The sequence below is a fragment of the Felis catus genome, chromosome D3 (genome assembly GCF_018350175.1).
Source record: "Felis catus isolate Fca126 chromosome D3, F.catus_Fca126_mat1.0, whole genome shotgun sequence".
NCBI lineage: Eukaryota > Metazoa > Chordata > Mammalia > Carnivora > Felidae > Felis > Felis catus.
The window spans coordinates 21,813,761-21,829,049 of record NC_058379.1 but is presented as its reverse complement, the minus strand read 5'-3'; the positions used below and the strand labels follow the sequence as shown (position 1 = coordinate 21,829,049).

At 42.6% G+C, this 15,289-nt stretch overlaps 1 protein-coding gene across 3 annotated transcripts in view; it reads left to right on the top strand.

Annotated features, from left to right (window-relative positions):
• The window catches only part of RNF185 (ring finger protein 185), a 37,113-nt gene that overhangs the window by 17,800 nt on the left and 4,024 nt on the right, over positions 1–15,289 (top strand). For 2 of the 3 annotated variants that reach the window (XM_011287752.4, XM_045041632.1), the window contains exons 2-6: positions 5,654–5,873; positions 8,480–8,498; positions 10,130–10,242; positions 11,633–11,687; positions 14,766–14,883. In XM_011287752.4, coding sequence (XP_011286054.1) covers positions 5,698–5,873; positions 8,480–8,498; positions 10,130–10,242; positions 11,633–11,687; positions 14,766–14,883 — 481 coding nt within the window. In that variant the 5' untranslated portion in view covers positions 5,654–5,697. Of the gene's footprint in view, positions 1–5,636; positions 5,874–8,479; positions 8,499–10,129; positions 10,243–11,632; positions 11,688–14,765; positions 14,884–15,289 lie in introns of all 3 variants that reach the window. The other variant, XM_019814761.3, reaches the window with a different exon arrangement.

Here is a 15,289-nt window from a genome sequence, read left to right as displayed (position 1 = left end):
TCAGCTACCAGGTTCTGCATTCCTAAGGGATCATCACGTATTGCAAATCTGCTTTAGTTCCAGCACCATATGGTGCCACTCTGGACATCTCAACTTTAGGAATGTTTTTTAAAACTAGGTATGAATTTGTTTCTTTAATGATCAGCTCTGTCTTGGATGGAGCACATGCTGGTCTGAGATCTCAGCAGACTTGTCCCCCAACCCAAAGATTTATCTGACCTTCATAGTCCCTGTGGACTGTAGCTGGGGTGGGTGTATATTCTGAAGGACAGGCCCTGTGATCACTGTCCCTCCCAAACTCTGTGCTGTGCCATATTGCTTTGTGCTTTTGGTAGAGTTCTTCCCCTTTAGAGAGCTGGGTTTCCAAACTCTTCATCAAAGAATCACCTGGAGGGGAAAGTAGGGACCCTTATTTGAAAATAAGATTCTTATTTGAAAAACAGATTCTTGGGCACTATCCAGATCCAAATCCTACTTAAATCACTGAGGAGGTCTAGGAACCAGATTTCTGGGAGGGTGCCTTGTTTAGGAAAAACAGGCAAGTTTGATGGAGCCCCTTATTAAGAATTCTTATAATTATCCGTGTGTCTTCGTTAGCTCCTATTCTAGATTCCAGAGCCTCAACTTGGCCTTGCTCTTCTTTGTGACCCGCCTCCACACACACAGTTGGTAGCCCCAAGCATCAAATGTAGTTGGTATTGGAGATCTGTGGATTGAACGCATAAATGCATGAGTGATGAGTTTGCTTCACACTCCAAAGAACAGTTGCAGCATTGCACAATGAATTTGAGCGAGAAGGCCAGGTATTTAATTTTGTAAAGCTGCATATTAAAGGGTAGCATGTCAGAATGAAAAGAGCACTGATGTTGTGTTGGAAAGTCTGAATTTGGCACTGTGTGATGGCCTGGCCTTGTGCAAGTCCCCTAACCTCCCTGGCCTGATGACCTCATCTGTGAAATGGAGTGTAAAATAGTAAAAGCTATTACCTCAGCAGAGTGGTAATAGATGTGAATATGTTTGAAAAGCTGATTCAGATCAGGAGTGAAGAATGGTCAAATAGGGACAGGGGCACAGAACCAGCCACAACAAGGTTGCTATGTAGTCAGGTTGAAGTTCTTGGTTCCTATAGGGACCAGAAGAAAGTTTGAGTAAGATGGCAGCTCAGGCATGCTAAGGGCCTGCCTTCCTTTTACTCTGTCCACTTCCTGAGCCAACCAGGACCCTTTGTCCTCTGAGCCACTGTCCCATTCCTGGGCCCATGAAGCTGTGGCCACATTCTGTTGTTCTGCAGGTGTTTAGTGGACAGTCCCCAGGAAAGGCTGCTCATCTCTGCCATGTCGCCTTGGTATGGTGAGGTTCCTGTACAGGAGGGTAGAAAGGAGGTGTGGAGAGGTCTCTGGGGATAGGTGTGTGACTCTGGGGCCCAGGATGTATTTATTGCAAAGAGAGGTTTATGAGCAGCTGGCCTGGGAGTTGACCAAAACCAATCACACATGCCTGCACCCATTCACTCAGCAAATATTTGAGTGCCTACTAGGAGGAGGCTTTAGAGCCTGAGTAGCGACCATGTGGTCAGTCTACTAAGAATTAACATGAGAGTGATGTAGTCTGCTTGGAGTTGGAATGTGCAGCCCTATCCCAATGCCTGACCTGCTGCAGGCCTGCCACTGCCTACACACTGAGCTGTCTGTCCTGTTAACTGTCTCCTGACCATTCCCACTCCAACACCTACCTTGGTCCTGACTGTCTCCTCAAGCCTTATATCCCTAAGGAATAGGAGCCATGCAGAGCCTTGTTGGGTTCAGGGAGCAGAGAGGTAATGGACCAGGGTAAGAGGTGTCTATATACATCTCCCCAGTAGCAACAGCCTACCTTACTGGGCCCTCTGGGTCACTGTGTTATCTCATAGGGTCACCTTCACAGCCCTTTGTAGGAGGCATGACACCCTCACTTTTCAGGTGAAAACAGAGATTGTAGCCTTCAAGGTATCTACCCAGAGTGGTGTAGTCAGGACTTGGAACTCAGAACTTTTCAGGATTGGAGGAAACTAGAAGATTGGAAAGTGTTCTTTTTTTTTTTTTTTTTTTTTTTAATGTACTGTTGGTCTTTTGTCTCATTTCAAAATTAATACATGTAAAAATGTCAGTTTTGTAAATGTGGGGGACTTAGAAAGTATAAATCACTGCCTCTAAGCTCCCACCAATGCAGATAGTCACTATTAACAGTTTGGTATGTTTTTCCACACTTTAAAAGACATTTTATAATAATATCATTATTGTAACAAATGTAATATTACACATACGTTTTACAATTTCTTTAAAAAAAAATTTTTTTAATGTTTATTTTTGAAGCGGGGGGAGAGGCAGAGAGAGAGAGAGAGGGAGACACAATCTGAAGCAGGCTCCAGGCTCTGAGCTATCAGCACAGAGCCCAACATGGGGCTTGAACCCATGAACCGTGGTCATTTAACCAACTGACCCACCCAGGCAACCCCAATTTTTTAAATGTTACTATAAAGGTAATACCTGTTTGTCATAAAACATTAAATCAGAATAAGAATGAAACTCGAAAGTTCCCCAGCCCCTGATCCGAGAAATAATTGTCAATAGTTTAGTTTGTGCCTTTTAGGCATTTTCTTTGCATATATTTGTGTGTATGTGTGTGTGTATTCATTTATGTATTTTGTTTTTACCCAAATAAGTTCAGGCACATACTCTTCTGCAATCTAACATGTTTCTAAAAATACCTTTTATTATGGAAGTTTATAAGGACACAAAAATAAGCTAATGGAATAAATCGCCATTCATCATCCAGCTCCAACAACCATCACCTTCCCTGTTCATCTTTTCTCTCCATTTTCACTTCTCCTGGAGTATTTTAAAGCCAATCCCAAATATCATTCCATCATAAATACTTAAGTGTGGATTTCTAGCAGATGAATATTTTCTCTAAATTATGCAATACCATTATCATACTCAATAAAATTAATAATAATTCCTTAATACCACTAATATCCAGCCTAAATCTAATTTTTGGCAGTCATCTCACAAATGTCTTTTTACAGTTGGTTTGTTTGAACCTGGTTCCAGTGAGATCCACACAGTTCCAGTGGCAGATATGTCTCAAGTTTCAATCTAGAATTCCACGCCCCACTTATGCTATTTATTTTTTGGAGAACTTGGATTATTTGCCCTATGAAAAGTCCCACATTCTGGATTTGCTGATTGCATCCTCCTGGAGTTGTTAAACACATGCATCTATGCCCCATATTTTCTGTAAGTGGGTCATTTATTTTAGAGATATGATTAGAGTCTATGTATTAAGAGTGCTTCGTTGTTGGTGATATGTACTTCCTATTGCATTACAGCAGGAGACTATCATTAAGATTGATCAGTGAACCTGGCTTTATGATTGTCTTTCTACTTCTGTATACACAGTTCTTAGTTTTAAAAGGTAAATATATTTTAAAGAAACTCACACCTGTCAGGTACTTGAGCTGGAACGACATGTGAAGGCCATAACATGGCCCTCAGAAGCACGCTCCATCCTAAGAAGGAGAGAACACTTGTATATGGAGAGAAAGAAGCACTGGGTCAGGGGGAAGGACTTGGAGCTGAGGCCAGTGAGGCACTGGTGCTGCCAGCAGCCAGCTGCCCTTCTGGGACATTATGTAAAATGATGTAACTATGTGAAAAAGTGGTGGTGAGCTGGTTTCCTCTCCCTGCTCAAGTCACTGAGCTGCTGTCGTGAGGAGGGTGCTTGTGAGTCCAGAGTTCTAAGTTGGTGGTGTGTAGGAAGGCTTCTTGGTCTGAGAAGACTGGCGTTTTGGTCTTTACATCTCTTTGAACTTTGGAAGCTGGAATCAGAACAGTCTTCTGGTACTCCAGTGGTGAGTCCCAGACTTGTGGTGGGGCTGCCTGCTTTGGAGAGAGTGGATGAGATGACCTGGGATGGCAGTCTTAGAGCTGGAAGGAAACAACTAGGAGACAATGTAGTCCAGTGCCTCAGTTTACAGATGAAAAAACTGGCCACAGAGGAGAAGGGAGGTTCCCAAAACACCTAGCAAGCTGGAGGCTCAACTGAAGTCAGCATCCAAGCTGCTGGTTTTCTGGCTATGATTACCAGCCAGCATCTCCTACTTAGAATTGCTAGGGTGGTGAGGGTGGCTGGACCAGGCTCTTGACAGATTCTTAATCTATACCCAGAATTTCTGGGTATGGTTGGTGTTGGTTTTGTCCTTCTTTGTGTTCAGCTTCTGGCAAGTTCTTTTATTTGGAGGCAGTGTTGAACAATAGTGTCTTTCTCCTAGCATTTGTTGGCCAGCTTAATCTATGGTGGTACAATGGTTTGAATACAGACTGGGTGTCATGAGTCCCGGTCTTAGCTCCATATTCATCAGTTAGAGGACAGGTCTTGGGGTGCAGTTTCCTAAAGAGATTGGACCAGATCAAGTTTGCCCAACACATTGTATGTGCCAGATGATCTCAGTATGCGGATAAACAGCTTTTCTATCATTATGTTTGTAGTTGTCTTTCACTTATGGTAACTAATACTGGTTTTCCATGTACAGCAGTGACATAAATCTCTTCTTTAAATGTATTGAGTCTAGGGGCGCCTGGGTGGCTCAGTCAGTTGAGCGTCCGACTTCGGCCCAGGTCATGATCTCGTGGTCCATGGGTTCGAGCCCCGCATCGGGCTCTGTGCTGACAGCTTGGAGCCCGGAGCCTGTTTCAGATTCTGTGTCTCCCTCTCTCTCTCTCTGACCCTCCCATTCATGCTCTGTCTCTCTCTGTCTCAAAAATAAATAAACATTAAAAAAATTTTTTTAATGTATTGAGTCTAAAGAGTTGATAGATTTAGACCAAATAAAGTAGATAGTATTTTTAAAAAATTCTTTTTAAACGTTTATTTGGACAGAGAGAGACAGCATGAGCATGGGAGGGGCAGAGAAAGGAGGAGACACAGAATCTGAAGCAGGCTCCAGGCTCTGAGCTGTCAGCACAGAGCCCAACACAGGGCTCGAACCCACAAACCACAAGATCATGACCTGAGCCCAAGTCGGACGCTTAACCGACTGAGCCACCCAGGCACCCCAAAGTAGATAGTATTTTAACCCGATAGAAGGCAGAATGCAAAAGATTTTCAAAGACATTGGGCTGAATGGCCTTTCTGGTTCTTCTTAGCTTCCTAACCTTTCACAGTTACACTTATATTCTGGCATATACCAGTCACAACTTTTCTGGCCTAACCCGATTCACCCGCCAATATAGTTGCAGTCTAAAGTTAAAGGACAGCTTGTGCACATTCAGTTTTATCGAGCACATATTTGTTACCTGGATTGGTTATCCTGGGAGAATGTAGGGTCATGTGGGAAAGGTTGTCAGTTCCTCTGGAGAACCATCTGGAAGGAGGATGCTGTGTATTTGTGCAGTGTATTTGTGTGGTACATTCTAGTCCATGTTCATGAAAGTATCTGAGTCATTGTTCTCTGGGTGGTGCCCCATGAGTGTCATCCTCTGTAGCCTCTGCGAAGTCTGTTTAGGGGTCCAGTCATAATCTGAACTTCAGAACTGAGAAACAATGGAGGTATTGCTATGGAATCTAGGGAGAGTGGGCTGTAGAAATGGGCAATCAAGGACTCTCTGTCTTTCAGGATTTTCCTGGGGAGAATCTTCATTCCATTTCTGACAGCCAAAGATGGCAAGCAAGGGGCCCTCGGCCTCTGCATCCCCTGAGAACTCCAGTGCAGGGGGGCCCAGTGGTAGCAGCAATGGTGCTGGTGAGAGTGGAGGGCAGGACAGCACCTTCGAGTGCAACATCTGCCTGGACACAGCCAAGGACGCCGTCATCAGCCTGTGTGGCCACCTCTTCTGGTCAGTATCCCTGTCACCACCCCAGAAGACACACTGCTAAGTTTTGAAAGCCTGTGGCCCTGGGCAGCTTTGGAACAAGGGTTTCCCACCCACTTTGGATCTCCTGATACAATCAGGCCCAAGAAGCAGGAGGCCTGGGTTCTTATGCCAGTTCTGTTGCTGATGAGCTGAGTGGCCTTGGGCAAATCATGTCCCAACTCTGGACTCTGTACCCCCACCTCTGAAATGAAAACACTCACCAGTTAGTGAGCAGTTACTATGTGCCACTTGCTGTGCTGAGCAAAGAAGCAGTATGTACAGTGGTTATGAGCAAGGACAGTAGAACCAGACTTCCTTGTTCTGAATCCTGATTCTGCTACTTTCCTACTGGATGACCTTGGGCAAGATGCTTACACACACTCTGTCTCATTTTACAGGGTTGTTTGTGAGCAGCATCAAATGACTCTAAATACATAAAAAGCTTAGAAGAACATGAGGCACACAGTAAATACTATGTATTAGTGTTGATCCTAATAGATGATCCTAATAATTGTTGCTATATTTTACATGTATCAAAATGAAGTGGCAGGGTTAGTTTCATTCTGGCCTCCATCGTTATAGAAGCCCCTCCTGGCTCTGAGATTCTGGGTAAATATTGAGATTTTATTCTTCTCTCTTGATTTTGAACTTGACCTGGAAGAGTGAATTGGAGTAACTGGAGGGGTAAGAATGACAGATAAGACAAAGAATATGTGCCCTCCAATGCAGGCATTTTCTAGGGATGGACATATGCACTCTTAGATATGAGACCTTGAGGCCCCGAGGCTGCTGTATACCTCAAATGGGAGGTTTGAGAAGTGTTAGGAAACACTTCTGGGGATGGGAGGCTGGGAAGTGTTAGGAAACAAGAGTGGTTAAGGGAGGGTTGGGCCAGATTATCAAACCCAGATTTGATTGAGGACATAAAGCTGTGGGATATTTTTGAGCAGGGAAGTGGTGTGAAGAAAGGGACGTTTAAGCAGTATTTAAGGGAGTTTAAGTTGGCAGCAGTGACAAAGATAAATTTATTGGTGAATAAATAGAATGGGGCAGATTTTGCTCTGGTAGCTCTTGCCCTAATCATTAAGTTTTATGCAGAAACTATTGTCTCCTAGAAATTGGATATTCTCTGGGGAATCATATAACCAGGACTTGAAATGAGTGTCATAATTAAGAACTAAATGAAGGTACCATTGGAAAGAACACAGACTCTAAAATGAAACAGATGTTTCCAATTAGAGTGGTTTGTCCCTGAGCAAATCTACCAGCCTCTCTGTACTTCAGTTTTCTCATCTGTGCAATGAAGAGATAATTATACTTTGTCATAGGTTAATATGACCCTCCAGTAATATTAATAAATGAAAAGCTTGTCAGCCACAGCCTGGCACACAATAGTTGCTTAATAAATGGAAGTGATCACCATCTTTGTTATAATTCTGAACTTTCCCCTAAAGGAAAGTTACTTTCACTTCTCCCCCACAGCCTTTAAGGGAAGTTGCTAGGGGAGATCTGCCATGATTTGAGGTGCCTTAGGCTCAGTTTGGAATGGTACTGCAAGGTTAATGTGGGAGTCAGATGTCAGATGTGTCTGTTATATCCAGTGAGATTGCATATCTGGATTGTGAGGCTAAACTGGTTCAGGAACTGGGAAAGGAATTATCCTCTGAGTCCAAATTTTACTTGGCTAGAGGAGTCATGTTTTATGAGGGACAGAAACCATGTCCACATTTTCCACTCTCCTGGCTCATAGGTGTGCAGTGGATATTTGTTAGTTGGATGAATGAATCAAGAGAGAAAAAGTGAAAAATCTGGAGTTAGAGTAACTTTTCCTTCAATTCTGTAAATGTCTTGTTTTGCACCTAGTGCTGGGTGATAGAATAGTCAGGAGGCTTACTTTTTAGTCCTGGTGCCGTAGATAAGTCATTTCATGTTTCTGAGTTTGGTTTCCTCATTTGAAAAATGAGAGACTGGGCAGCAATTCATTGTAGTGCAGCTCATATAAGCTGAAGGTAGCCCTTTCTGCCAAGCAGCATCCCCATGCTTTTTATTACTTAAAGATGTTTTTATAGTAGATTTGAATTTATAAGCTACCTCCTGCCAGCAGAGCACTCAGGGTTGAGGACAGCCTGAGGATTTTGTTAAACCAGATTTAGAGTCACACATTGTGAGACTTAGGTATGCATGTATATATGAGAATGCCTCCATGAATTTTTTTCTGTACAAAGGGTCTTTAGCTTTTATTGGATTCCTTCAGATGCCACAACCACTCAAAGGTTGACTTGTAGAGAAGCTGAGTCTGGGATGGTCTGGGACCTGGAGGTCCTTCACAAGTAGGATCCCAAGGGTAGAGACTGGGGTCTTGTCTGTATTGCCTCATTTTTCCTGTGATTTTAGCCCAATCTTTTCTAATTTCTGATACTAGTGATTCCCCACAGACACTCGGTGGGATTGCAGTACTCCACAGTTCCACCTTGTGTCCCAGTTTTAAACTCCTCCCACCCTCAGTGTCTCTGCTAATGAAAGCATTTTTCTCTCTTTACCCCCATTCTCTTTCTCCTTGATGACTGGTGCCCTGGGGACTCTGGCAGTTGGCCATGTTTACATCAGGTAAGATACATTTCATTTTACTTTGTCTTTCATCAGCTATGGTTGCACAAGACACCCCTAGTCTCAGGAGACTACCGTCAGAAGGTGCAATCTCCCCTGTTTGTGGGTTCATTTGCTTGCTTTACCCCCAACCCTCTTTATACATCTGCCTACCGATGAAGGGGTCAGTGGAGTACCTGGGATGGTCCTGACTGTACTGATGGCCTTTGTGGCCTTGGCAGGCCACCACCTCTCTGATTCACAATTTTCCATCTGTAGATTGGGTTGGATTTGATAGTATGTTAGGTGTTTATTTTTGAGATTTGGCCTCTACAAAAAGTATTTCCTACATATCAACTATGAAAATGTTAAAAAGAGGGAAATTTTTTTGGTCTCAACAGGGAGCTTTTGTGAGAGGGGAGAAAATCTGTTTTCCTAGCTTCAGATGATTATGAAAACCAGTTAGTAAGTATTCACCAAGACCCAGCCACATGCTTGGTGAGGCAGAGCAGGGCCTGGCATTTACAACTGGCTGTGGATGATTACTGTGCGCTGACTGTCCCCATGGTTGTTGGCAGAACCCCATAGTAGTAGGTGGCTTGGGAACATTGGGGGAGGACAGAAGTTCCAGACCTCTAGAGCCTCAGAATTCAGGTAGGAGGAAGGAGCGGGGGAAACAAGAGAGGGATTCCCACTATGTTCGGAGCTGTGCATTCTGACTCCAGAGGAACCTGGTAGAACATGTCTTCTGTAAATTTATAAAGAGCACATAACACATAAGTTTTGAAGCTTTCAACAGTAAGATAAAGGAAGTGGGATATAAAATCACTAAATGCTTTCTCCTTGGCCCCAAAATCTTAGATTCACATTTATATAATAAACTTTATATCATTGGATCTAAAGATACAATTTATGTTCTAAGATAAATTCTGAGAAAATATATATGTATTAAATTATTTAATGTCTACGAAGACACTACAGATAATATGTTCTTATCATTTTTATTTGTTTTAGAGAAGGTTAAGCAAAATGCTTTACAACTAGTGAAAGAGCTTGGGAAACCCAAAATAGAATTCTAGTGTTTTTAGTATTGAAAGAAGTAGTTGAGTGCAAAAATCAATGAAAGTACATTAAAAAACAACAAATTTAGATAATAAGCAAAGTCTGTCTTTTAGCACATAGTAAATCACCAGAAAATGGCCAAGTTATGTTCAGATGTTGATGCCTGGGATACAAAGTTGTTGAGGAAATGCTGTAAAAATGAGAAATCACAGAAAAATTTATTTTTTACAGTTGGTCTACTGAGGAATGCAGAGATTTTAAAGCTTGTTATACCAGCTGGGTCAGTCAGACTCCTTGACACAGCTCCAGGCTTGCAGTTCCTTCCTGCTATATTGCTGGGAGCCACTAGAGATCATGATGCATGAGGAAGCCTGTTTAATTTATGATGGTGTTTAAAAGCAATTTTGATTTCACCACTGGTAGATATTTATTGAGTGCCAGGAGTAGGAATCAGGAGTTGGGCTCCTTGAAGTGTTCCCTGCTAGTGCTGGTGTTTCCAGTTTGTGGCCTCTGGTCCATATTGTTCTGACCCTGACTGCTCTGAGGTGGGCTTCTTGCGCCATTCATGCATTTTTCTTTCCTGATTGCAGTGGTTGGAGACCAGACCTAACAGACAGGTGTGTCCAGTTTGCAAAGCTGGCATCAGCCGAGATAAGGTCATCCCCCTCTATGGCAGGGGCAGCACTGGGCAGCAGGACCCCAGGTGAGGCCTCTTACACCCACTCCTTACTTTGGACAGGAATTCTCTTCCATTCAGCACCTTCTCGCCCCACCCTTTGTTAAGTACTTACCCTCAGTTTTGAGGCACTTAGGATCCAGATGGCAGTCTGTCAGGAAGGGAGGAAGCCCAAGTTGCCACTCACTGGACTGTAATACACTGAGCATCTGCCAGTGGGCAGGCAGTGTGCTAGGCAGCACACAAGGTATTACAATTGTAAGTGTGCAGAGTGCTGTGAAATAGCAGCTTTGGAAGCAGGGTGTCCAGCAGGAGAGTTTGCAAGGAGGGGGTTGCTGCAATAGTGATACATAAAGTATAGAGGAAGGAGGAGACAGGAGGTCTGGAAAGCTTTGCAGAGTTTGAAGTATGTGTGGATCTTCCTACAGACACAAGTTCTGAGAGCTGGTCTCAGTCTGGTGCATGCATGCACACACATGTATGCACTCACACACCCCGAAGCTCCCCAGCGGTATCTCTTACCTCCTCTTAACCCACCTCACCCCAGCATACCCTGTACCTAGACATACTGGACCTCTCTTAAAGGAACTTACCCTTTCACATTCATGAGCCTTTGTATTTGTTTTCCCTTTGCCTCTTCTGCCCTCCCTGGGCCTGCTCAACACCCTCCTCCTCAAGTAATTTCTATCTGTCTTTAATGAGCAGGCCTGAAGTTACCCCCTCCTTGAAGTGACCCTTCTTCCCCACATTAGTTGCTCTCATCCATGCTTCCACCCTAGGTAGTTGATACCTCTATTCAAGAAGTCCCTTCTCATGCTGTATTGTGATCGGTGTACCCCCATTTAAACCATAAGCACCTTAAGAGTAGGGTTTGTCACAGGCTTAGTATTGGTCATATCCTGCCTAGTGCCTAATGGGTAGCAAACCCTTAGTCTAGTATTTTGGGGATGAATGATGGTAGGGACTAAACCCAGAAGCAAAAAGCATAGTGCAGAGTACTTACCAAGGAATAATGGGAGGTAAAGCTGAAGTTAACAGGGCTAGATCAGAGAGACCCTGAATCTCAGCTCTGTTTCAGTTTGGATTTGGGATTTTTAGTATCCATGACCCCTATGTTACACAGGTTCAGAGAGGGTGTCTGGCTGGCGTTCATAACCAGTCTGAGCCAGGCTCTCTGTGAGAGGAGTAGGCTATAGTGCAATATGGTGAACATCTTATATGTGAATTTTCTCCCTGGCTTTCTATACGGTTGAAAAAACCATTGCAAGTAGAACGAAGGTTAGGATTTGGTTTAATTTGGCATAAGTTCGTACGCTAGGCACAGTGGACCTTACCCTGTTGGTGAAGAGCTCCCACTCCACTCAAGGAACAGCTGTAAACATTTTATAATATTTATTTTACAATGTTTCTGTTTCAGAGAGAAGACCCCTCCCCGACCTCAAGGACAGAGGCCAGAGCCAGAGAACAGAGGGGTGAGGAACATTCTAGGAGAAGCCTCTAGAAATGAGTTCATGGCTTTAGAAGTTTCCATCTTGGCCCTACACTTTTTCTCCTTGATTATAAAAGTAAAGGAAAAATTGTAAAATACATAAAGGAGAAAGAGAAGAAAAAAATCACTTAAAATCACACCATCCAGAAAAAACTGCTGGAAATATTTTGGTCTATTTTCTATTCTATAAATTTTGTAAATCTCTTTATGTGCATGTATTTATAGATATATTATGTATACATATATTTTATTATTTTTTTTACAGTATTTTGCTCCTGTAACTCTTTTTAAAATTTCATTCATTCTGAGTGCCTTCTCTATGCTGGGCATTATTCTAGGCATTGGTGATAGATCAGTGAACATAGCAGAGATAAACTTACAGAGTTTATATCAGAAGGGGAGACTTTTAACGATGTATCTTGAGATTTTACATGTTAGTAATATTTTATTTAAAGGCTGTTTAGTATTTAGTTGTATGAACTTAACATTATTTGATCCTTTGTTGAACATTGAATTGTTTCTTTTTTTTATTTTAAAAATACTCTGATGAACTTATAGATACATTTTTTAGCAGGTTTGTGGTTATTTTACCAGGACAAATTCATAGAAGAATCACTAGCTCAAAAAACTTGCTCATTTAAATCTGATGTTAGTGTTAAAATTTTCAGTTAAAATATTAAATGTTATTTTTTTTAATTTTTAAAAAATGTTTATTTTTGAGAGAGAGAGAGTGCAGCTGAGGAGGGGCAGAAAGAGAGGGATACACAGAATCCGAAGCAGGTTCCAGGCTCTGAGTGTCAGCACAGAGCCTGACCTGGGGCTCGAACTCCTGAACGGTGGGATCATGACCTGAGCCTGAAGTCGGATGCTTAACGGACTGAGCCACCCAGGCACCCCTAAAGAAATTTTAAAAGCAAAATACTTATCCATACTACCAGAACCCCAAAAAAGTATATTTTTATTTCTCTAAATTAAAATATTAAAAGAAAAATTTTGAGGGAAAATACTTATCTATATCTTGTCCACCTACCAGCATATTGTCCTGAGCATACTTGTGACCATAGTGTTCAGTTTTGTCTGATAATTTGGTCCTCACAAGAGTTTTTCATTTCTCCAAAAGAATTAGGATCATAGGTTGTTGGACATACTGACCTAGCGCTACCCCTTGACTACCATGTAATATCACCTTAACCTTTCCAGGCTCTGTTTCTCAGCAGAACTTTGGCTCCTAACCTCAGGAAGCCAGAGGCCCTGGCCTTAATTACTGTGGTGCACACCTCCAGCATATACAAGCACCCACAGCCACCAGTGATGCTTTTTGTCTACTTTGCCCCAAGAACATATACCCACCAAATGTAAGGACTTAGGGGATTGTATAGATGTTGCTAAAAGGGAGGCCAGAAGGTCAGTCCTCGGGATTGCACTCAATGAAGTGGTAGTTCCTGATTAAACAGTTGCACTTTTCTGGGTAAGGCAGCCTCGGTCCCAGGAGCCCTCAGACTCAACCATGCTGGGTCTGAATAGGAGGCATTTCTATACTGAGGAGATGGAAAACTGGTTGTTTTTCTTCTCTGTAGATTTGTTCTCTTAGTTTATCTGCTGTTAGGTTTTATAGGTAGTGCCACCCAGCAAGAAGTTTGGAGCTGGATGCCAGGCTGCTCGGTATGGGATAAGGAACAGCCACTTTCATAACTTGCAAAAGACTCACAAATGAAGGCCAGTGAGCTCTTTGTGGAGAGCAGTTGACCCAGTAAATTTTCTTATTATTTTTTAATCATTTGTTCTAAGGATCTACCCAGGGATGTGGGGGAGGAGAGAAAATTTTTGTAAGATGTGCACAATAATTAAGAGCATGGGTTTTCAGATCATATTGACCTAGTTTCCAGTCTAAACTCTACCCCTTTTACAAGCTGTGCGACCTTGGTCAAGGTAAAAAATGGGTTGCTTATTCAGTGTTGTAATTCTTACTGAATCTTATTTTTTTTTTTAAGGTTTATTTATTTTTGAGAGAGAGAGAGAGAGAGACAGAGCACAAGCAAGGGAGGGGGAGAGGGAGGGAGACACAGAATCCGAAGCAGGCTCCAGGCTCTGAGCTGTCAGCACAGAGCCTGACGTAGGGCTTGAACTCACAAGCCATGAGATCATGACCTGAGCCAAAGTCATATGCTTAACCGACTGAGCCACCTAGGTGCCCCTTTACTGAGTCTTTTCATATGAAAGACGATGTAGTGTAGAACATGTTATGAGGGGAAAGCTGAGGATAATACACCAAACTGGTAACAGTGTTTATTGGAGAGAGCATGGCCTTGAAATGGTGAATGAAGAGACCTCTGACTTTCTATGTCCACTATTCTTCTAATGTATAAGTTTCTTATAACGAGCATATATACTTTTGTAATCAGAAAAAGTATTTTACATTTTTTAAAATTCTTTGTAAAAATATTAAAAGAAAATTTTGAGGGAAAATACTTACCTGTATCTTGTTCACATACCTACATGTTGTCATGTACTTGTGACCATAGTGTTCAGTTTTGTTTGATAACTTGGTCACAAGAGCTTCTCTGTGTTGCTGCACTATCAACATAATGGTCTTTAGAGAGCATGTATCAAGATTTTGATCATGACCTCCATTGTCGGTTAATTAGGGTTCCACTTTTTTGCTATTACCAATAATGTGTGTGTACAGATTGTTGCCAATTTTGCTATTATAAAGCATGTAGAAAATTTTACTGACTAGTGTGGGATTCTGGGGAAAAAACTGGCGCTCTAAGAACCCTGACTCGCATCAGCAGACTGTTTTACTTTGGACCAGGACCAGGCCTTTCTGGCATTCACAACTCCTTGGCTGGGACTCCTTGAAGGCTAGCGGGACCAAGGTTCCTTAGGGGAACCTCAGGGTTCCTCTGCCTTGGGGTCTAGATGGGAGGAAAAGATGTCCCTCCCCCTTTGGAAACAGGTGGCAGAGGATAGGGAGGAAAGGCAGGTGCCACCTGCAGGTGACATGTTTGACAGGTGCAGGAGAAATGTATTTGTTCTTCTGAATTGCACTTCTTTCACACAGGGATTTCAAGGATTTGGATTTGGAGATGGTGGCTTCCAGATGTCTTTTGGAATTGGGGCATTTCCCTTTGGGATATTTGCCACAGCATTTAATATAAATGATGGGCGGCCTCCTCCAGGTAAGACCCTATCTCCTTGGTAATCCTGCTTGGAGGCTCCTTGGAATTCATTAGTATGAAGATTACAGATAATTGTCACTGCTTGGAAGTTTAGGCTTTTCAAAATGTGAACTCTTTCCAGATTACTGGTAGTCATAATGATATTGCACACCCGTCAAATATTAGGCATGTTCAAAATATTTGCCATCACAAACCCAGGGGATCCTCACCACAAGCCTGTGTACACCTGTGGGATGGGTGTGCAATTAGCTAGCTCTGTTTCACAAATCAGAAAAGCTCAGTATGTTTCCCAAGACATACTATGTGCCTATAAAATGAAAAAGAATAAAATAATGCCTAGTATACCTAGCTGAAGAAAAGCCTCATCCTGTTCACGTATCCCCCACTTTCACCATTTGGGGGCAGG